Source organism: Anomaloglossus baeobatrachus, chromosome 1, assembly GCF_048569485.1.
Source record: "Anomaloglossus baeobatrachus isolate aAnoBae1 chromosome 1, aAnoBae1.hap1, whole genome shotgun sequence".
Classification (NCBI taxonomy): Eukaryota; Metazoa; Chordata; class Amphibia; order Anura; family Aromobatidae; genus Anomaloglossus; species Anomaloglossus baeobatrachus.
Window position 1 is genome coordinate 123,663,143 of NC_134353.1, and position 23,623 is coordinate 123,686,765.

The 23,623-nt window shown below is 45.8% G+C and overlaps 1 protein-coding gene across 1 annotated transcript in view; it reads left to right on the top strand.

The window, feature by feature from the left end:
- The window catches only part of GABRB1 (gamma-aminobutyric acid type A receptor subunit beta1), an 841,994-nt gene that overhangs the window by 315,239 nt on the left and 503,132 nt on the right, over window positions 1-23,623 (top strand). Inside the window, exon 4 of the mRNA XM_075347011.1 lies at window positions 4,076-4,296. Coding sequence (XP_075203126.1) covers window positions 4,076-4,296 — 221 coding nt within the window. The remainder of the gene's footprint in view (window positions 1-4,075; window positions 4,297-23,623) is intronic.

A 23,623-nucleotide genomic window follows, 5' to 3' on the forward strand; every position in this document is an offset into this window, starting at 1 on the left:
TGTTCTTCACATGCTGCAATTTATTTTAAGTAACACACAACACACAGCAATACCATGACAGAGAAATATATTTCATCAGAAAACTGTAATTTGACAACTAACACAGCAAATATCATTGAAAATTACAGATTTGGAGTCAAATTTACAGTTTTCTGTTTTCAAGTTATCTTGCGATATGCTATGTGTGTAAAGTTAGAAATTTTACATCTGTAAATCTACTATGGCGATGCTCTTTGTAGTGTGACATTAAGATAATATTTTGAAATCACAGACTAAAACTATCGATTAATTACAGACTGGGTAGAGACATTGTCCTACTTCTATAAAAAGAATGATATTCCACACATTTACATAAATACTATAAACAGGTTTCTCATTTCTACAGTACGTTATGAGAAGGGGCTGCTTGACACTTTTCTGATTGTAAACAAGTGACCAAATGAGTGACAATAGCAAACTGTTTATATCAAGGTTTATTTACAAAATGATGTATCTCCTCAATTTCCTGGTTCCTCATTTTAAAAATGGTGCATTCAAAGTCCCGCCAATTGGTTAGGTTAAAGTATAAATATTCCTGAGACTTTACTTCAATCACTTAGAAGCTGGGTGTAGTGGCATGCACCTGTAATCCCAGCTTCCTGGGAGGCTGAGGCTGGCGGATTGCTTGAGTTCATGAGTTCTGGGCTACCCTGTGCTATGTTGATCAGGTGTCCATGCTACGTTTGGTATCAATATGGTGACTTTGGGGGAGCTCGGAGCTGCCAGGTTGACTTAAAGAGGGGTGAATTGGCCCAGGTCGGGAACGGAGCAGGTCAAAAGTCCCGTGCAGATCAGTAGTGGGACCGCACCTATGAATAACCAGTGTAGAGCAGCCTGGACAACACTGCAAAACACAGACTTGCTGTGTTTAGTGGCGTGCACCTGTAATCACAGCTTCCTGGGAGGAGTTATGGGCTACCCTGTGCTGTGTTGATTGGGTGTCCGCTAAGTTTAGTATCAATATAGCGACTTTGGGGGAGCTCGGAGCTACCAGGTTGTTTTAAGGAGGGATAAATTGGCCCAGGTCGGGAACGGAGCAGGTCAAAAGTCCCGTGCAGATCAGTAGTGGGACCGCGCCTATGAATAACCAGTGTAGAGCAGCCTGAACAACACAGCGAAACACAGACTTGCTGGGTGTAGTGGCATGCACCTGCAATCCCAGCTTCCTGAGAGGAGTTTTGGGCTACCCTGTGCTATGTTGATCGGGTGTCCATGCTAAGTGTGGTATCAATGGTGACTTTGAGGGAGCTTGGTGCTACCAGCTTGTCTTAAGGAGGGGTGAATCGGCCCAGGTCGGAAACAGAGCAGGTCAATACTCCCATGCAGATCAGTAGTGGGACTTATGAATAACCAGTGTAGAGCAGCCTGAGCAACACAGTGAAACACAGACTTGTTGGGTGTAGAGGCATGCTCCTGTAATCCCAGCCTCCTGGGAGGCCGAGGCTGGCGGATTGCTTGAGCCCAGGAGTTCTGAGCTACCCTGAGCTATGTTGATCGGGTGTCCACGCTAAGTTTTCAATCACTTAGCTGTTCAATGTGGAGAATGCCACCTTGACCATAAAGTAACGGTCTGAATTTTATTCTGCGAGAACCACTAAAAGCACAGATTGTTGTAACTTGCGAAAAGTCGAAATTTTTACTTTAAACTGAAATGGTGAACCTTGAATTTGATATTGAATAATATCTCAGTTAATTTATTCTTCATACATAAAATTTGGAATTCACGTTTTCTTAATGACTTTTGTCATTGCCCCAGATATAGACAGTATAGAAAAGTTTGTATGAGAGACATAGTAATTATGTGAAATTCAGATATTTGAAGTGTGTTCCGTCATTCAGATTTGTGCATGTAGCAAATATTTATGATGTTTTGTCAATGGCATTTATTATGCTAATCTAAATCAAGCACTCATTATTAAAAGTTCACAGCGCTCTTGCTGCCTTTAGATTTTTGGTGCCCTTGAAACAACCCTTCCTTATCTTAACAGAGGTTCAAAGATTTACGCTTTTATTTTATGAGTATATTTAGAATTCCAGAATTAATGCTCCAGCAAAAACATCAACCTCCAAACATCTGAGTATTAGAAAACTGAAGCGATGAAACTGAAATACATTAATTCATAAAATAATGTGTTTGAATAAAATACAGTCCATCAGCTTCAGTCATTAGTACATTCTGTGGGACAAGTCTATGGAATAAAAATTCAGGAAGTTGCATTTTTATCAAGTTAACCCTTATACTGGGTTAAAAAGCAAATATTAACCCCTTCGCATCCAAGTCTGTTTTCACTATCATGACCATGCCGAATTTTTCAATTCTGATCAGTGTCACTTTATGGGGTACTGTGCTTTCTTGAAAATAAGATGGAGGCTTATATTATTTTCTGCCTTAAAAAATATGATAGGGCTTATTTTCAGGGGGTGTCTTGCCTGCTGTATTAGAGCCCAAAGATCACACCACAATCCTCGGTATCTCTCCTGATCTGAGAGTGACAGCTGTATAGACATACATGCTGTCACTCTCAGATCTGGAGTGCCAGCTAATTAAGTGAATGCATATTCACCCTTTTCCCCAACTAGAATCCTGCCACTGCTCTGAGTCATTCGCTTGCTCACCACAATCATCGAAGGCATTCCTGATCTGAGACTGACAGCATGTATGTCTATGGAGCTGTTACATTCAGCTCAGGAGAGGTGCAGAAGATTGCAATGTGATCCTCGGGCCAGCAGTACCAGTAATACAGCAGGCAGTGTGCCGGTGCAGTGCAGGACTCCGAGCGGGGGAGTGATTACTGGAGAGGAGAGTGAATATTCATTCTCTTAATTAGCCAGGGCTTAGGGTAACAGAAAGGGACAATAAAGGTTACATAGCCTGAAATGGTTTGTACAAGCCTTATTTCAGACTACTGTTAGTTTGAATACACAACTAGGGCTCATTTTTGGTGTAGGGCTTATATTTCAAGCGTACTCCAAAAAGGCTGAAAAATTTTGCTAGGGCTTATTTTTGGGCTAGGGCTTATTTTTGGGGAAACATGGTATTTACTCTGCAATGCTTCAGTGGATCCCGGGGATTCTGAAACTGTTTTTTAGTGACATATTGTACTTCATGTCAGTGGTAAATTTAGGACAATATTTTTTTGTGAAAACATCAAAAATTTGCCAAAAATGTTGAAAATTTCGCAACTTTCAAACCTTAAATCTTTATGCCCTTAAACCAAAGAATTAGGTTACACATAATAGTTACATTTTTTGAAACACAATTTTTTTTTGGTAGGCAGTTTGAAAAGAGAAAAGTTTATTAGCAAATTCTAATTTTTCCAACAAAGTTTCAAACCCATTTTTGTAGGGACCACTTCACATTTGAAATCCTATATGACAGAAAATACCCAAAAGTCATACTATTCTAAAAACTGCACCCCTCAAATGCTTAAAACCAGATCCAGTAAGTTTATTAACCCCCCAGGTTCTTCACAGGAATTAAATGAAAAAAAAATGTAAATGTTACCTTTTCCCACAAAAATGCTAATTTTGCCCCATATTTTGCATTTTACAGGTATAATAGGAGAAAATGCACTATAGAATTTGTTGTGCAATTAATCCTGAGTTCGCCGATATCACATATGTAGTGGAAAACTTTATGCTTTAAATAAGTTATACAGGTATTTATGGGAGTTGGTCCATATACAAATGATATCTGTAGTATATATTTTTGTGTTTTAATTGGTAAAAATTGAGGGGGCTTCCATGCACACTTGACATGGCCAAAGGGCTCAGTGCACCGTTACGAGCTGAGCAATTTGGTCACACCAAAAGTGCATCAAAGCCCAAACATTTGCATACTATATAAATTGTCTATTTGTGCCAACTAAACCACTAAAATCTACACTTCAAGTATCATTTTTATAAGGGCTATGCCCTCAACATACCTGTATAAGTTTTGTGGATAGAAGACATATTTTACATTCAGTGTAATGGGATTGTGATAAACATGAAAATTAAACTCTTCTTGATATATTTTTTTCTTGCTTTTTTTTAGGACTATACACTCACTATGTATTTCCAGCAGTCATGGAGAGACAAAAGACTTTCATATTCAGGAATTCCACTAAACCTTACATTGGATAACAGGGTCGCTGATCAGCTCTGGGTACCTGATACATACTTTCTCAATGATAAAAGATCATTTGTGCATGGCGTTACTGTGAAGAATAGAATGATACGTCTTCATCCAGATGGAACTGTTCTTTATGGACTAAGGTAGGATACATTTCTCATCATAAGTATCAAGTTTTTGGTCTGTATATATGTTGAAGACGGAGAAGCCACTGGACCTTGGTTGGACTTCATCTGCAGTACAGATGTTTTGAGTGTTAGATGTATTGAAATGTTTCGAGAAAGTGGACACAATATATTTTTTATGTTGTTTGGTTGAGGGTAGGTCAAAGTCATATTCTGTACTGATATAATTTTGAAAACACATTTATATGTTAAAGAAGTTAATTATTACTATTTTAATGATGGCTTATCTTTAAGAAAGGTCATCCATATCTGATTAGTAAGTGGTGGGGATGCAATACCCCTGCTGATGAACTGTTACTGGTGGCAGTTGGAAGTTCTTTAATTCTGCCAGGAATATAGCAAATAGAGATAAGCAAACCTTTGGAAGTTCGGTTCGGCAGTTACAGTCAAACCTTAAAAAAGTTTGGTTTGTGACCCAGACTTGATCCAAACTTCAATGGAAGTCAGTAATTGGGCAGTTCATAGCTCCACCCACTTGCTGCCAGCCATAAGCAGAACACTTCCGGGGGAGTGTGGGTGGAATTTTTCATTTTTTTTAGTGTGCGCACTCTACGGCGGGCTTTGCACACTGCGACATCGCAGGTGCGATGTCGGTGGGGTCAAATTGAAAGTGACGCACATCCGGCATCGCATGCGTCATCGCAGTGTGTAAAGCCTGGATGATACGATTAACGAGCGCAAAAGCGTCATAATCGTATCATCGGTGCAGCGTCGGCGTAATTCATAATTACGCCGACGCGATGGTCCGATGTTGTTCCTCGCTCCTGCGGCAACACACATCGCTGTGTGTGAAGCCGCAGGAGCGAGGAACATCTCCTACCAGCGTCACTGCGGCTTCCGTAGGATATGCGGAAGGAAGGAGATGGGCAGGATGTTTACATCCTGCTCATCTCCGCCCCTCCGCTCCAATTGGCCGCCTGCCGTGTGACGTTGCAGTGACGCCGCACGACCCGCCCCCTTAACAAGGAGGCGGGTCGCCGGCCACAGGGACGTCGCACGGCAGGTGAGTGTGTGTGTGAAGCTGGCGTAGCGATAATTTTCGCTACGCCAGCTATCACCACATATCGCTGCTGCGACGGGGGCGGGCACTATCGCACTCGGCATCGCAGCATCGGCCTGCGATGTCGTAGTGTGCAAAGCCCGCCTACATCTGATCACGCAAATTTTACCCCAAGTACAAGCCGATCAAACACTGCTAGAGGCTTGCACAGAGCTGAGCATCACTCATACCCAAGCACAGCACTCTTCGCTTGAGTGGTTTACACTTATAACTCACTCAAACTTTGAAAATTATCTTTTTTTTTTTTTGGAAGTCAATTTCTGAACACAAACTCCGAACATCAAACCTCAGGTTCGCTCATCTCTAACAGCAAGTCCAACAAAACTATAGTGATATGCATTTAAGAAGGGGGTGGATCTACAATATTCAGTTGTGGACACTATAGAAATAATAGAAATTATGTGTTTCGGCAGCATCCAAGAACGTTTGACAGTCACTTCAACTGGTAACAGCTGATCTGCGAGAGTGCCGGGTGTTTCACCTTTACCGATGAGATATTGATGGCCTATCGTAAGGATAGGCCATCAATGAAAAAAGTAGTGGTCAACCCCTTTAACATCAGGCTTGAAACTTTTATGAGCAGTTGTAGAACTGATAAAAGTTATGGATATAATGCTTTAAAAAAGTAACTGAAAGGCAAATAATGCAAAATAACAATGTTCAAGTTGAGAGTAATCATGTGACATCACTACAAAATGTAAATTATAATCTCAGTTATATGCCAGCTAAAGTTGCAGGAGATAAACGCAATCAAAATCATTATAATTTGCATAGGGAAGTAAAGAGGAAATCAAATGTAAAAAGCATTAAGCATAATTTTCCCTGGCAATTTCAAGAGGTGCTTCAGCTAAAAAAAGAAAATATTTCTGTCTGCTGTGAGACCAATGAATTTGTCCTCTTAATCAGTCAGATTCTTCTAACGACAAAATTGTCAGCACGACGCATCATATAAGTGATTTATCATTATTTTCTTATGATGTTTTAAGATGGATGTGCTGAGCTTAAGAGGGGATAAGTATCAGAGTTTAATTATCACAAAGTTGAGCACTTGATATTTACCAAAATAATGAAAATTGGCGTGAAAGATATCAAATATGTTAAGTGCGTAAAGTCATTGTAACTCAGCCACAAAGTTCACACAAAAGTTCTTTAGCAACTTGTCAACTTCAAGTTTCGTACCTAATGATTTAAAAAATGGGCAATCAAAAGAAAAGGGATTGCGGTTTGTGAAAATTTTCCAGTCTGGAATGTGAAATTCGGTGATGTTCATGTAGTATATATATTGAAAGTGGTATATCTACCGTACATTGGAAGATGCAGAATGATGTACTGTGTAAATTCATGCATTGCAAGGGGTAGTTCAGATAGTGTGACACCCAATTCAAAATCTCCAGCATTGAAAAAAAAGACAATGGCTGGAAAAAGACAATGTCTGCCTTCTTATCAATCCGGTAGACTTTTAATGGATCAATATGAACATGCTCTATTGTAGTTATACTCAAACTTGCAAAAGTAGGCGTTTAGGGGCTGGATCCCCACATGAATTTTTTAATCTTGACATGGAAATAAAATATTGAAGATTTTAATGAAGAGACGCCTGGTGCTAGAATTTTCTTTCCTCTTTCATGACTGCTAAGATGTGGTTCCAGCCACTTGTTCCTGGCACTTGTGTTCTTTGGATTCCGGTGAGGAACCACTTAGTCTTTTCCCTTATCCAAAGCTGGTATAAAGTGATAAAAAATAACCACTTATTTTGTAGATATGTGAACTAATTTTCTATGTTTGTATATGTGTGGCTACATGGAGTACTAAATCTAATAAGCACCATTCAGATTGGTGACCTATTATGGCATACAAGATTTTATTTATAAGATTGCAATAAATAAACTTAGTTGATGCACAAAGAAACTCGATGGAACACTTTAGTTTTTCTATAATTGGTCAATTGGTCAGCATGTCATTTTATATTTTTCTAAGCAATCATATATGGAATATAACAGCTGCAGGCTTATGTTGGAGTCGGACTGTGGTGAACAATCTGTGTATATTGTTAGAGATTGTTAATTCTACATACTTTTCTATATACGAATCGACCTCTTTGGTTTTTTGTGTCAGTTCTCTTCTATAATCCTCCATGTTGTGATGATGAAGACAATGGCTGTTGTATGTCCCAAGTAAAATAGTTTATTTCTCTAAAGTGCTGAATATTTCTGCAGAAAGTCGAATTCTGCAACAATATAAACATTTATGTCTAACAAACATTTCCCTCTACCTTTACTCAATAGTTAGACTGTAATGACTTATATATATGTACTAGAAGGTGGCCCGATTCTACGCATCGGGTATTCTAGAATTTACGTATTGTGTAGTTCATGTGTGATTTTTGTTATATATATATATATATATATAGATGTTGTTGTGTGTAGTTACCAAGTGTTTGTGTAGGGCGCTGTACATGTTCTGGGTGTTGTCTGGGTGTGGCGGGGGGTGAGAGCGGTGTTGTATGTGTGTTGCGTGTGTTGCGTTGTTTGTGGAGCGCTGTGTGTCTGTAGCGTTGTGTGTGTGTGTGTTGCGCGGTTTGTGTGGGTGTGGTGTGTTTTTTTGTGCAATGTGTGTGTTGTGTGGTATGTGCGTATATTTATGTATGCCGCGGTGTTTGTGTGTTGGGTGTTGTGTGTGTGCAGCGTTGTCTGTGTGTGTGGGTGTCTGTGTAGGGCGGTGTTTGTGGTTCCCAGTGTGTGTGGTGTGTTGTGTGTGTGTGTTGGGGGGAGGTGTGCACCTCCCATCGTGCTCCATCCCCCATGCTGCGCACCCCCCATCGTGCCCCATCCCCCATGCTGCGCACTCCCCATCGTGCTCCATCCCCCATGCTGCCCAACCCCCATCGTGCTCCATCCCCAATGCTGCGCATTCCCCATTGTGCTCCATCCCCCATGCTGCGCACTCCCCATCGTGCTCCATCCCCCATGCTGCGCACTCCCCATCGTGCTCCATCCTCCATGCTGCGCACTCCCCATCGTGCTCCATCCCCCATGCTGCGCACCCCCCATCGTGCTCCATCCCCCATGCTGCGCACCCCCCATCGTGCTCCATCCCCCATGCTGCGCACCCCCCATCGTGCTCCATCCCCCATGCTGCACACTCCCCATCGTGCTCCATCCCCCATGCTGCGCACTCCCCATCGTGCTACATCCCCCATGCTGCCACCCCCCATCGTGCTCCATCCCCCATGCTGCGTACCCCTATCGTGCTCCATCCCCCATGCTGCGCACTTCCCATCGTGCTCCATCCCCCATGCTGTGCACTCCCTATTGTGCTCCATCCTCCATGCTGTGCACTCCCCATCGTGCTCCATTCCCCATGTTGTGCACCCCCCATCGTGCTCCATCCCCCATGCTGCGCACCCCCCATCGTGCTACATTCCCCATGCTGCGCACTTCCCATCGTGCTCCATCCCCCATGCTGTGCACTCCCTATTGTGCTCCATCCTCCATGCTGCGCACTCCCCATCGTGCTCCATTCCCCATGTTGTGCACCCCCCATCGTGCTCCATCCCCCATGTTGTGCACCCCCCATCGTGCTCCATCCCCCATGCTGCGCACCCCCCATCGTGCTCCATTCCCCATGCTGCGCACTTCCCATCGTGCTCCATCCCCCATGCTGTGCACTCCCTATTGTGCTCCATCCTCCATGCTGCGCACTCCCCATCGTGCTCCATTCCCCATGTTGTGCACCCCCCATCGTGCTCCATCCCCCATGCTGTGCACCCCCCATAGTGCTCCATCCCCCATGCTGCGCACCCCCATCGTGCTACATCCCCCATGCAGCGCACTCCCCATCGTGCTACATGCCCCATGCTGCGCACCCCCCATGGTGCTACATCCCCCATGCTGCGCCCCCCATCGTGCTCCATCCCCCATGCTATAATAGTTCTCCTATTATACTCAGAGAGGAGTATAATAGGAGGACTATAATAGGAGGAGTAGTCCTGGGGGGAGAGGAGTATAAAGCTGGCTCTCTGCACATGTGTACCGGGAGCCGGTGTATGCTGGTAACTATGATACACATCGGGTAACTAAGGGACCTTAGTAACCCGATGTGTATAATGGTTACCAGCGTTCACCGGCTCCGTCACGATCCCAGCATCGCAAGGGTATGTCTGGCGCTGCTGGGATTGTGACGGAGCCGGTGTACACTGGTAACTATGATACACATCGGGTAACTAAGGGACCTTAGTTACCCGATGTGTATAATGGTTACCAGCGTTCACCGGCTCCGTCACGATCCCAGCATCGCAAGGTTATGTCTGGCGATGCGTGCAGAGGGCCGGGGCGAGCGGTCAATCCATGCGGAGGGCAGGGCCAGGCCGAGGCGAGCGACCAATCCGTGGGAGGGCGGAGCCGAGGGGAGGCGAGCGGCCAATCCGTGCGGGGGGGCGGGGCCATGGCGAGCCCAGCGGCCAATCAGCTTTGTGTCACCGTAAGGACACAATTTTGGAGCAAGACAGACAGACAGACAGACAGACAGAATAAGGCAATTATATATATAGATACCTTATATTTGTCCACAATGATCAAACGCACGTTATTTCTACATTCCATCCCTATCTACATTATTATATTCATCCACTATCAACCTCAGACAAACCTCACTAATAGATTTAATTAATCTCAAGGTCATTACTTCCTCATTCTCTATTAAAGGGAATCTGTCTCTAGGTTTTTGCCTCATCTAAGAGTAGAGAAAGAGACCTTCATTCCAGAAATATATCACTTACTGAGCTACTTACTGCAGTTTTGATCATCTTTTGCTGATAAAACAGTGATTTTATCACTAGATGACTAGTAAACCCTCTGACATGTAGTCCTCCATATTCATGAGCTCTGCATAACCCCACCCACACCACTGATTAAAACAATCACTGATCTCGGGGAGACCAGCCAGAGAAAACACTGTTGGCAGCCAGCGAGGGCGCTCAACACAATGAAATTCTAGTTGCATTGCCCCCTGGGAGCCACTCCTTGGCTATTTCATTCCCGGAGGGATATCTGGCTATTTTTTGTGTTGAGACTCCTAACAGAGGCTCCACGGACCTTTTTGATTTGCACACCACTGATTGGCAATTTCCTGTGTACACTGTGCATGGGCAGAAAGCTGCCAATCAGTGGTGTGGGCGGGGTTATACAGAGCTCAGCATTCAAAGAACTGCTAGATCTGCGATTATATCAAAACGACAGCATGCAGATCAGTAAGTGACACATCACTGGAATCAAGGTGTCTGCCTCTACGTTTCACTAAATTATGCTGCTTTTCAGATGGAATAGCAAAGACCTGGTGACAGATTTCCTATAGTGAAGAATGGGACATCAGCTGCAGGGGTTGTGTAGTAATGAAGTTGATGGTACTCAAGTCGGCACTGCCCAGATTAAAGGTAACTGGTGCTGACAATAAAGGGTGCTTTACACGCTGCGACAGAGCTAATGATATATGGTCGAGGTCATGGTGTTTGTGACGCACATCTGGCGTTGTTAGCGACATCACAGCGTGTGACAGCTAGGAGCAACGATCAACGATCGCAAAAACGTCACAAATCATTGATCGTTGACACGTCGCTTCAAACCATAATGTCGTTGGTGTTTCATTCCGCAGGTTGTTCGTCGTTCCTGCGGCACCACACATCGCTGTGTGTGACACCACAGGAACGACGAACATCATCCTACCTGCGTCCATCGGAAAGGAGGAAGGAAGGAGGTGGGCGGCATGTTCCGGCCGCTCATCTCCTCCCCTCCTCTTCTATTAGGCGGCCGTTTTGTGACGCCGCTGTGACGTTGCTGTGACGCTGAACGCACCTCCCCCTTTAAGGAGGGATTGTTCGGCAGCAACAGCGACGTCGCTGAACAGGTATGTGCGTGTGACGCTGCTGTAGCGATATTGTTTGCTACGGCAGCGATCACATGTCGCACGAACGACGGGGACGGGTGCTGTCGCAGCGTGTAAAGCACCCTTATGTCTCTTCAATGTTATTATGAACAATAATCACAGGATCATAAAAGTGCGGGAATCCTTTATAAGGATCATGCAGTGTGGCGAAAAAAATAACCAACCTGAAGGAATTGATTTGGGGTTTTTTTTTTCACTTGTACTCTTAATTTTAACATGATGAAATGGAAAATACATGTTATTTTGTACAAGAATTAAAAAAGGTTGATCCATAATGACATGAAAAAAACCCCTAATCTGTATGGTCCTAAAGCCACAAGTGGTCCTCGATGGGTTAAAGAGGTAGAAATGAATAATAGGAAGCATATCAATGACGTCAGACAATGAGAACAAAAACAATCATCTCTTCAGAAGGGTTGCTGCAATTTAGAATCATCCCCTGTTGGGTTATCATCTCTTACATTTCACAAAATGCATATAACATGACAGTCGCTAATGGCTATTCCTTGCAGTCTTTCAAATTCACATAAGGTGGATTTCCATTTACTGGGAAGATTGCATATGGTACTTTAGCAAAATTGTTTCATCTTTGCGGTGTCTTAAGAGAAATATGACCTGTTAACGTGAATGAACACTGATCTTCCTTGACATTAGGAGCTTTTGATAACCCCTGAAGAAATTTTATGCAGCAAGAATCTAAACATTCTGAAAACTTTTTTTTTTTGGATGCAATTTATATAACTACGAGTTTAAGAACTCTAGTCAAGACATTGTCAGATGTCACATTTCTCATTTTAAGATTTAGGAGTGATTGCGATTACTGACTACAGTGATTAATATCGTTATCCAGATCTTTAAAATTGATGGCCTATCCTTAGTTCGGAATGAGGTCTCACTCTCGGCACCTCCCTATTGCTGTTTGAAGAGGCTGTGGCACTCTTCATGGCCCCACATCTCCTTTACTTCTATGATTCTAAGGATAGACCGTCAATTTTAAAGAACAGCACCTTTATGTCAAGGCAGAATTTGATAAGGTACAGTGTTATCTCACTTTTGAACTAATCAAATGAAAGATGACAATAGAGTTTCTGAACATTTTGATAGCAATTATGTTAACGGTAATTATGAAACACTTGTGGCTCGGTGTTCTTCCCCTAATTTTGCTCAGGGCTATATCATTTGTATAAATTCAATTATATGTGCCACGGCTTCCCACAGATTATAAACTTTGAGATTATGAACAATACCTGGTTTACCTTTTTAATTTACAATGCTTTGTTTCCAGTCCATGTCTTTTTTTGTTAAGGTGTGTTTACACTAGGCAAAAAAGATTTGTATCCAGCATCGACAAATAAAAATCACACCTTTCTTGAATCGGATTAAACGCTCTATATTTTACGCATTTCCTAAAGTGCATAAGGACAGTTTCCCACCACCTGTAGGTCCCATTGTTGCTGGAATGCAGTCTCTGACAGAACACGTGTCCCAGTGGCTCAATATTATTCTTCAACCCATTGCTATGTCAACATTAAGTCATATTAAAGGGAATCTGTCACCGGATGTTTCTAATACTCACCTAACGGTCGGTGCAAAGCAGAAGCTAGTGTGGATGATGCGTTCTACATCATACAGACATTGAGGTCCTGCGCAGTTGCACTTTGATCTGCCCTGAGTAGGGCAGATCAAAGTGTTGTAGTGCGCCTGTGTGACGCCCTGGGCAAGCCAGGGGTCACAGGTCACAACACCACACGCACCCCATATTCCCTGCAGGTACACCTAGCTAACCCAAAATCCTTGTTGCCTTCCTCCAGGGGCTGATGTCCACATCAGGGGGTGGGCCAGGCGGTTGGCTCCGCCCACCGAGGAGTTCACAGCCCTGGAGGCGGGAGGAACCAGGCAGATAGAGTTTGGAGGAAGAAGTGGAAAGATCAGTGAGGGAAGTGAAAGTAGAAGGGAGTGAAGTGGTAAAGGAGGACAGTAAGAGTGGTGACAGAAAAGGAACAGTTAAGCAAGCCTGAAGTTGGTCCGGGTGTGTGCCCCGGACAGTGACAGCAAGGTCAGCAGACGGCGGTGATAGTCTGCAGGGGGACTGCTCGGAGGTTGCTGGAAGGACCGCGGATGGGTGGTGACCCGGCGGTACCGGAGCAGTATACGAAGAACAGTCAGCACCAGGGCAGGGGCCTTTCGGATCTCGGCAAGGCTAGGAGTCGCCATAATTTGCCAAATCCGTCAGTGAAGGGGACAGCTGTCTCCTAACAACCAAGTCCCGATTGAAGGCAACAGCCCGACCGTGAAGGGGAGACACCGCCACCGCCAGGGCACCAGTTTCCCAGGGCCAGCGCCTGCGGGCAAAGTAGGGCTCCTTCGGCCCAGCTTGAAGCCGAGGAGTGGGTAACCGGTGGTGACCCATCGCTACCAAAGAGACTTTCATAGGTGCAGGGAAGAGACCGTCACCGCTAACTGCAGGGAACATCAGCACCGTGAACCATCCGAGGGACCCGTCCAACCAGCCGTTTGTTTACCGAGAACTGTGTCGTGTTTACTGGCTGAGTGAGTACCTCCGTGCCGTGCGGCACAGCGCTGTCCCTGCGCCCCTGCACCTCCACAGGCCCCATACCCGCCTGTCCACCATTCCAATCCCATCACCGGGCCCCGGGAGCACCACAACCCGTACCCACGGAGGGGCACATCAACAACTGGCTGCTCCGTACCATCTCTCCCGGGCTCCCCATACAGAGCAGCGGTGGTGTTAACAAATCACCACAACCGTGGGTGGCGTCACGGACAATAAACTATCCCAAAACCCAATCCCCCTTTCACTCACGGGCGAGGAGCGCCGCTCGAGTCCCCGGGATCCGGCCCATCGCTCGAGCCACCGAGCAGCAGCAGGCCGCAGCAGCTGCGGCAGCCGGACCCGAGCGGTAGGGAGAGCGCGGCGTCCCCTCCTCCGCCCGCGACACCTGCGCGGGACCTTAATGTCGGCTAGTGTAGATGACGTAGAATGCGTCATCCTCACTAGCTTCAGAAGAAGTAGGACAAAGATGGCCGAAAGAGGAGGCGTGGACCTGGAGAATGGAGACGCCCATCCGACCAGTCTGCTCTGCACCGACAATTAGATGAGTATTATAAACCTCCGGTGACAGGTTCCCTTTAAGGACACTAGACATCTTTTAAACATCATGGAAGGGTTTATTTGGAAAAGCAATTATAACTGGGTCACCTGTGACGTCCGAGCACTGTATTCCAGCATCCCCCATTCCCCCATGACAAGGTTATTTTAGCCTTGTCTTTCCATTTGCATAGGTCTAATGTTCTTTCAGAATATAGGGAATATATTCTGAGTGTTGGCAATTTTTTTGTTGCACAACATTTTTTTTTCTTTTGAGGACATGTATTACTTGCAGATTCTTGGTTGTCCAATGGAGACAAAATTCTCTCATTGGCTAATGTGTACATGGTGTGTGGGAGTCTATGTATCTGTGTCTGCCACCTAATCCTTTTTTTCAACATATAGTTTTTTTATGGCAGATATATTGATGACTTGATGTTTGTATGGAGGGATTTTGACTCCCACCACACAATGACATTTTCTTCCTTTTTGGAGCCTAATGACCTGAACTTGAGGGTTTTCTGTGCTTTTTTCTGGCTGCACCACTCCCTTTTTGAACGTTTTTCTAGTAGGGAATTCCGTTTCTTGTTCTGTGCACACTCATTTATATAGGAAATCTATCTGTGGTAATGCCAAAGCGGCTTCTAGCCTCTAGCAGCCACCCCCACATGTTATCAAAAACCTCCCAGTTGGAGAATGTATTAGGGCTCGTTGCCTATGTTCTGATAACTCCCAATTTCTTGTTGAAACTAATATTATAAGTGATAGACTGAAAAACAAGGGATATAAAGCTGCCTTAATAGAACAGGCACTTAACAGAGCCAGCAGGAGATCGCGATCTTCTCTTTTGGAATCAAAGACAATTGTAACTTATGGGGGTAAAAGTAAAAATAAACATGCGATTAAAAACAAGGCTGATGAGAAGGTAACATTTGTCACAATGTTTAGCACTGACTATAAGGAAATTGTGTCCTTACTATATAAGAACATACCTAGCGTATTTTTTGTTTTACAGTATAAGACACACTGGATTATAAGATGCACCACAAATTTAGAGATAAAAAACGTAAAAAAAAAATAAAAAATAAAAATTGGATCCGTCTTCTACTCCGGCTGTGCTGGCTGCTGTGTGGCCGCTGTGTGGCCGGCCGTGCTGGCCGCTGTGTGGCCGGCCGTGCTGGCCGCTGTGTGGCCGGCCGTGCTGGCCGCTGTGTGGCCGGCCGTGCTGGCCGCTGTGTGGCAGGCCGTGCTGGCCGCTGTGTGGTCGGCTGTGCTGGCCGCTGTGTGGCCGGCTGTGCTGGCCGCTGTGTGGTCGGCTGTGCTGGCCGCTGTGTGGTCGGCTGTGCTGGCCGCTGTGTGGTCGGCTGTGCTGGCTGCTGCATGGCTGACTGTGCTGGCTGTAGAAGTTGTCCTGGCTGTTTGAAGCAGGGTGGTGCGGCTGCTGTCCCAGATGCTGGTGGCGTGGGCTTCAAAGAATCAGTGCCTGCGCAGATTTATCTCTCAGTTCAATGACAATCCGAGATCTCATCTCCACACGCACTGACTCCTGGAGGCATGATTTGAAGATCGCACCACCAACAGAACATTTCACTTGCCACACCACCCTGCTCCACATAGCCCAGCACTGACGACAGAGCATCTTACACGCGGCACTACCCTGCTCCACCACACAGCCCCCACCACAGCCAGCAAAGCCCAGCCAACAGAGCATCTCACCCGACGCAGCCAGCACAGCCCAGCAGCACAAACAGAGCATCTCACCGGCCGGAGCCAGCACAGCCCCTACCACCCTGCTCCACACACTCCTAACCACAGCCAGCACAGTGCCCATTCTCCACCTCCCGGTAAGATACATTCAGATTTTAAGACGCACCTCTCATTTTCCTCCCATATTTTTGGGAGGAAAAGTGCATCTTATAATCCAAAAAATATGGTATTTTATATCAAGATGACATTCATGCCACTATTTTATCTTCAGGAGTAAGAAGCTGTGCTCGCAGGGGTAAATCACTTAGTGGCATGTTGTCACCTAGTTATTTCCATGGTTCACATGACAGTTCTGCCATGACATGGTTGTTTTTAAAAAGCAACTACTGGTGTGGCCTTCCTAGTTGCAATCTTTGTTGGTTTATCATCAGAACTATAGAACCAGAATACTACCTCAATTTAAATTTTATAAAAACAGTTTTTATTGAAATTCATTAAAATTCAAAAAGTTCCGCCTGTGATAATATATAGCACACAAAAAACATAATCCCAGGACCATGGGACAGCTCCAAAATATCCGCCCAGAGGAACAAAACAATTATTCCATAATTAATCTCAGTAATAATTCTGCCAAGGTATAAGATCTAAATGACCCTCACTCTCTCTTTCCTCTACCTGCCAATGGAAATGCAACATAAAGTCACAATACACCCTAAATGTGATGAGGTGCCCCCATTCCTCGGCGGCTTTCCCTCCTAGGATATCCCTAGTCTCCCTCGTGTTCAAATAAGGTCTAGAGGTTATAGCCTCAATTGTCAGGAAAGATAGGAAAAATAAACTTAGATACTTGAGTCAAAAAATAGTCCCTCAGCAGTCCTTTTTTCATAGTGTAGAGGCGTCCGGGCTTTCCATGGTCCTCAACCCAATAACATGGATTCACACAGTCTCAAAGCGTTTCTCCCCATACAATATGACACTGTCTTATACTTTTTTTGCCCCCCAAAACAAGCACTATTTCTTGGAGAAATATTGTTGGGGGTAAGTTTACCCCACCAAAAAAGCAGACCCCCTCCCCCTTTCCAGGAGACATAGCAGAACCGGATGTCTGCGTGGCTCCCAGGTCCTTCCTGTGATCTCCAGTGACCGTTACCAGCAGGTATGCTGCACGCCGTCCTCCCCTCCTACTGGCTGATATTCACACACATCAGATCACACACAGACTCACTCAGTCATCACATCCAGTTACGGAATGCTTCCAGCTGCAGGGAACGATGGGAGGAAGTCATGCGTCACAGGTCCTGAAAGGAAGCATTGTGGCAGGTCCTTGCGCTCTACTGCACAGCCTCTCAGGATTCTGCTGGCGAGAAGAAATCGATAGAACTGGATGTGGTGAGAGTGTGTGTGATATGATGTTTGTGTGTGAGATCGGATGTGTGCGGGGGTGCGATCACTGTAGGTCCTCTGCTCGGCATCTGGTAAGTATGATTGTGGGGTGCCCGCTGTCTATAATGAAATGTCGTGCAGTATCTCTGACTTTTTTAGCTGCACGGACACTTTATTATTGAACTGCGACTAGGGCTTATTTTTGGGGAAGGGCTTATATTTAAGCCTTGCTCTGAAAATGCTGAAAATCTCTGCTAGGGCTTATTTTTGGGGGAGGTTTTATTTTTGGAAAAACGCGGTATCTAACGCCTTTTTTTCCCTACTGTTTGATGATGCTTTGTTTGAGAATCTCATTGCGTGCTGGGATACTCAAACAATAAGACTAGAGTTGAGCGCGGTTCGTGGTTCGAGGTTCTCCAGTTTGCAGCTCGAGTGATTTTGGGGGCTGTTCTAGATCGAACTAGAACTCGAGCTTTTTGCTAAAGCTCGATAGTTCTAGATACGTTCGAGAACGGTTCTAGTAGCAAAAAAACAGCTAATTCCTAGCTGGCTTTCCGCTGTAATAGTGTAAGTCACTCTGTGACTCACACTATTATGACATTTCAGTGTATAGTGTGCGGGAACAGCACATTCAGATCACTGCTGTATATATAATGGCGATCGCCATTTTTTTTTTTTCCTTGTCTTCCTTCCCTAAGCGCGCGCGTGTAGTGGGGCTGGCGAGCATGTCAGCCAATCCCAGACACACACACACAGCTAAGTGGACTTTTAGCCAGAGAAGCAACGGCATGTGTGATAGGATGTCCATGTCACATGTCCCTGCATTATAAAACCGGACATTTTCCTCCAGCACGCCATTATCTTTTCTGCGTCCTTAGTGTCAGACATCACTGGCGCAGCTCCTATCGCCGATACCGCTGTATACGCTCCATACACAGCGCTGGACAGCTTAGGGATAGCACTTTCTATCAGTCCTTTTAAGGGCTCATACCGGCAGGGTCAGAGCCATAGGTGACAGGTACTGAAAACAGAGACAGCGTCTGTGTAGCTAAGGTCAGGGATTTCGTCACTGCATTTCCCCATTAGGAGGGATAGAAAGGCAGGCTTCCTTTCCTCTACCCAGAGACCCACAACCCTGCCACTGTACCCTCCTGCCCTTTGCACACTCCAACTCATTATAACTAAGCCATTATACTAGCAAACACTGAGTGAACTTAGTGGCATCCTAAACGTGGCTATTGGACTTCTGTATCGTCCCACTAGTGCAAAGATATTTGCAGCACGTCTGCCTGCATTGCACACTCAAACTCATTATAACTAAGCCATTATACTAGCAAACACTAAGTGAACCTAGTGGCATCCTAAACGTGGCTGTTGGACTTCTGTATCGTCCCACAAGTGCAAAGATATTTGCAGCACGTCTGCCTGCATTGCACACTCAAACTCATTGTTACTAAGCCATTATACTAGCAATTTATGCTGCCAGTTTAAGTGCCGTAGTTGCATTGTCAGGGATAATTATTCTTTATTATTCTGCTGTTAATAAAGCTAGACCACAGCTGCAATCTACACCACCTCTCAATTTTTACTACCACATTTTAAGTGCACAATCTTGTAGCAATCAACATGAGTGGCAAAATGACAGATGCTGGTGGAAAGGGGAAGAGGCGTGTTGGAAAAGGAAAAAAAGGGTTTGTCCGTGGAGAAGGTGGCAAAGCTCCATTAACATCTGCTGAAGATAGACCATCTACCAGCAAAAGTAAGATGTCTACTACTTACCGTGGACAATCCGATGTGCTCCCTTTTTTACGGACACGAACAACAGGAACAAAGGTAGATGATGGCCAAAAAAGGAAAATGCTTGAATGGATCTCAAGTGGTCCAACAAGTGCCCTCTCAGCCACCTCAACTACCGCATCCAAAAAACACCAGTCCTCTGAGTTGTCATCCCAATCAAACTTGCTTTCTCTCAGCTCTGAAGTCTCCATCAGCCCTGCACAGTATGGTGGAAGTGAGATGGCTGAGTCTGCAGAGCTGTTCAGTCACACTATAGCCTGGGAATCAGAGGTCTGCTCCCAAGCTACAGTGAGTACAGACCAGGAAATGGTCTGCAGTGATGCCCAGAACCTTTGTGACTCTGATTCAGGCCGTGAGGACCAAGTTTCAGAGCATAATGTTGACCCTTTGTCACAAACTGTAACACCTGTGGTTATAGACAATGAGGAACATACTGATGACGATGAGACGCAGATACCAGATTGGGATGACAACTTAAATATTCGGTCAGGGCAAGAAGAGGCTCGGTCTGAGGGTGAGGGGAGTGCAAACACAACAATTGATGAGGAAGTTCTAGATCCCACCTACTGTCAATCCACAGTCAGGCACTCGAGGAGGTCCACAGAGGCGGTGGAGGAGGATGCAACCGACGACGAAGTTACCTTGCGCCTTCCTGGAGAGAGTCGGAGCACTGGTAGCACGTCTAAAACTGCATCCTCAGCCACCACTCTGCCTCTGAGCACTAGTCGGGGGGGGCTCAGCAGGTCGCATGCCCTCTAAGCCTTGCCTAGCCTGGTCCTTTTTTGACATAGCAAAAGATCGCCCAAATTATGTGATCTGTAAAATTTGTCTTGATTCTGTTAGTAGAGGGCAAAAGCTCAGCAGTTTGACAACTTCTTCCATGAATCGTCACATGAATAAATATCATATGTCCCAGTGGGAAGCTCACCGTGCTGCAATGCGGCTTAGCGGAGCGAACCATCCACCGCCTGCACCGTCCAGTGCATCCGCACGCTCTTCATCTTCTAGGACTGTGGGGACAGCTGTCACACCTGGTTTTCCACGCACAACTTCCACCACTGTAACCGCAACAGGCAGTTTGCTTGGTAGGTCGTCAGTTGGTTTGGAAGGGGAAACAAGTGCGTGTGTACAGCTCTCTCAGACATCGATAGCACCAACGTTGGATGAAGGCAACATCATGTCTCCGACTGCACTTTCCTCACAAACCTGCATTTTTCCAGGGACACCCTACTCAACACCGTCTACACACAGCAGCCAGATCTCTGTCCCTCAGATGTGGACAAATAAAAGGCATTTTTATTTATTTATTTATTTATTTATTTATTTTATTTAAATTTCCTGCGACCCATGACAAAGCTAAGAGGTTGACTTTATCCCTCTGTAAGCTCTTGGCTACCGAAATGCTGCCTTTCCGCCTGGTGGACAGACAGGATTTTAGAGACCTTATGTCTGTCGCTGTGCCCCAGTACCAGATGCCCAGTCGCCACTACTTCTCTAAGAAAGGTGTGCCCGCGCTACACCAGCATGTCGCACACAACATCACCGCTTCCTTGAGACACTCTGTGTGTGAACGGGTGCATTTTACCACCGATACTTGGACCAGTAAGCATGGACAGGGACGTTACATGTCGCTGACTGGGCATTGTGTAACTATGGTGATAGATGGTGAAGGGTCTGCTGCACATGTCTTGCCGTCCCCACGACTTGTGTGTCAATCCTCTGTCTGTCCAAGTTCCGCCACTGCTTCTGCCTCCTCCACCTCATCTGTGTCCTCCACCTCTGCCCCAAGCCTGCCTGGTCAGGCCACCAGCGTTCTCACTGCGCAGAAGGAATCACGCACCCCTCATTACTATGCTGGCAGCAGAGCGCAACGTCATCAGGCGGTCTTTAGCTTGACATGTCTTGGGAATAAGAGTCACACAGCTGAGGAGTTGTGGTCAGCTCTGCGGTCCGAGTTTAATAAATGGTTGTCTCCACTCAATCTGCAGCCTGGTAAGGCCGTGTGCGACAATGCTGCAAACCTGGGTGCGGCCCTTCGCCTGGGCAAGCTGACACACGTACCTTGTATGGCTCACGTGTTGAACCTTGTTGTCCAGCAATTTTTAACACACTATCCCGGCCTAGATGGCCTTCTGACCAGGGCATGAAAACTGTCTGCTCACTTCCGCCGTTCAAGCGCCGCAGCTGAGCGACTTGCATCGCTCCAGAAGTCTTTCGGCCTGCCGGTTCATCGCCTGAAATGCGATGTGCCGACACGCTGGAATTCGACTCTCCACATGTTACAGTGACTGTGGCAGCACCGCCGAGCCCTGGTGCAATACGTCATGACGTATAGCCTGGGCCAACGAGATGCAGAGGTGGGGCAGATCACCCTGATGGAGTGGTCTCAGATCAAGGACCTATGCACCCTTCTGCACAGTTTCGACATGGCGACGAATATGTTTAGCGCTGACAATGCCATTATCAGCATGACAATTCCAGTCATTTACATGCTGGAGCACACGCTAAACACTATTCGGAGTCAGGGGGTGGGACAACAGGAAGGGGAGGAACTACAGGAGGATTCATATGCGCAAGACACAACAACATCACCAAGGTCCAGACGTTCATCATCACCAACGCGGCAGGCATGGGACCATGGGGGACAGGGATCAACAAGGGCGCATGGTAGCAGGCGAAATGTTGAGGAAGGTGCAGGAGAACATGAAGAAATGGAGGACGAACTGTCCATGGACATGGAAGACTCAGCGGATGAGGGAGACCTTGGTCAAATTTCAGTTGAAAGAGGTTGGGGGGAGATGTCAGAGGAAGAAAGAACGGTTAGCACCTCTATGCCATAAACACAGCGTGGACTTGGTCCGCATGGCTGCGCAAGACACATGAGTGCTTTCTTGCTGCACTACCTCCAACATGACCCTCGTATTGTCAAAATTAGAAGTGATGATGACTATTGGCTTGCCACACTATTAGATCCCCGCTACAAGTCCAAATTTTGGGACATAATTCCAGCAATAGAAAGGGACGCACATATGCAGGAGTATCAGCAGAAGCTGTTACTCAATCTTAGCTCGGCTTTTCCACCAAACAACCGTGCAGGTGCAGGGAGTGAATCTCCCAGTTGTAACTTGACAAACATGGGACGGTCTCGTCATCTTCAACAGTCTACCCGTACCAGAAGGACTGTATCTGGTGCTGGTAACAGCAATTTTATGGAATCTTTTCATAATTTTTTTAGACCCTCCTTTGCAAGGCCAACAGAGACAACAAGTCTAACACATAGTCAACGGCTGGAGAGGATGATACAGGAGTATCTCCAAATGAACATCGATGCCATGACTTTGCAAATGGAGCCTTGCTCATTTTGGGCTTCAAATCTTGAAAAATGGCCAGAGCTCGCCACTTACGCCTTGGAGATTTTGTCGTGTCCAGCTGCCAGCGTTGTCTCTGAACGTGTCTTCAGTGCTGCTGGGTGTGTGCTGACAGATAAGCGCACACGTCTGTCCAGTGACAATGTGGACAGACTAACGTTCATCAAAATGAACAAGTCATGGAGCCACAAGGAATTTACTACCCCTGTGTCATCCTGGGGAGAGTAAATGCTTGTGGATTTGGAATGTGCTTGATGCAAATCAAAACATCCTGTTTGCAACTAGGGCACAAGTGCTGCCACTGATGGGGTGTCTGTGTGGCCCAATTTTTGGAAAAAAAAGGGAGACTCCGCTTGGAGTAACCCTTGCTTACATTGTTTTTTAAAAGGAGCCATGATGAACAGCTCATGGTTCAGCAAAGACTTTGCTACCTACCCCGGTGTCATCCTGGGGACGGTTAAGAATGGCGTATTTTTCAATGTGCTTGATGCAAATCTAGCTGTGAAGTGTACAACTAGGGCACAAGTGCTACCACTGAATGGGTGGGTGTGTGTGGGGCACAATTTTTGGAAAAAAAGGGAGACTCCGCTTGGAGTAACCCTTGCTTACAGTGTTTTTAAAAAGGAGCCAAGATGAACAGAGCTTGTATCAGGAAAGACTTTGCTACCTACCCCGGTGTCATCCTGGGGACAGTTAATTATGGCGTATTTTTGAATGTGCTTGATGCAAATCAAAACATCCTGTTTGCAACTAGGGCACAAGTGCTGCCACTGATGGGGTGTCTGTGTGGCCCAATTTTTGGAAAAAAGGGAGACTCCGCTTAGAGTAACCCTTGCTTACATTGTTTTTTAAAAGGAGCTAAGATGAACAAGTCATGGTTCAGCAAAGACTTTGCTACCTACCCCGGTGTCATCCTGGGGA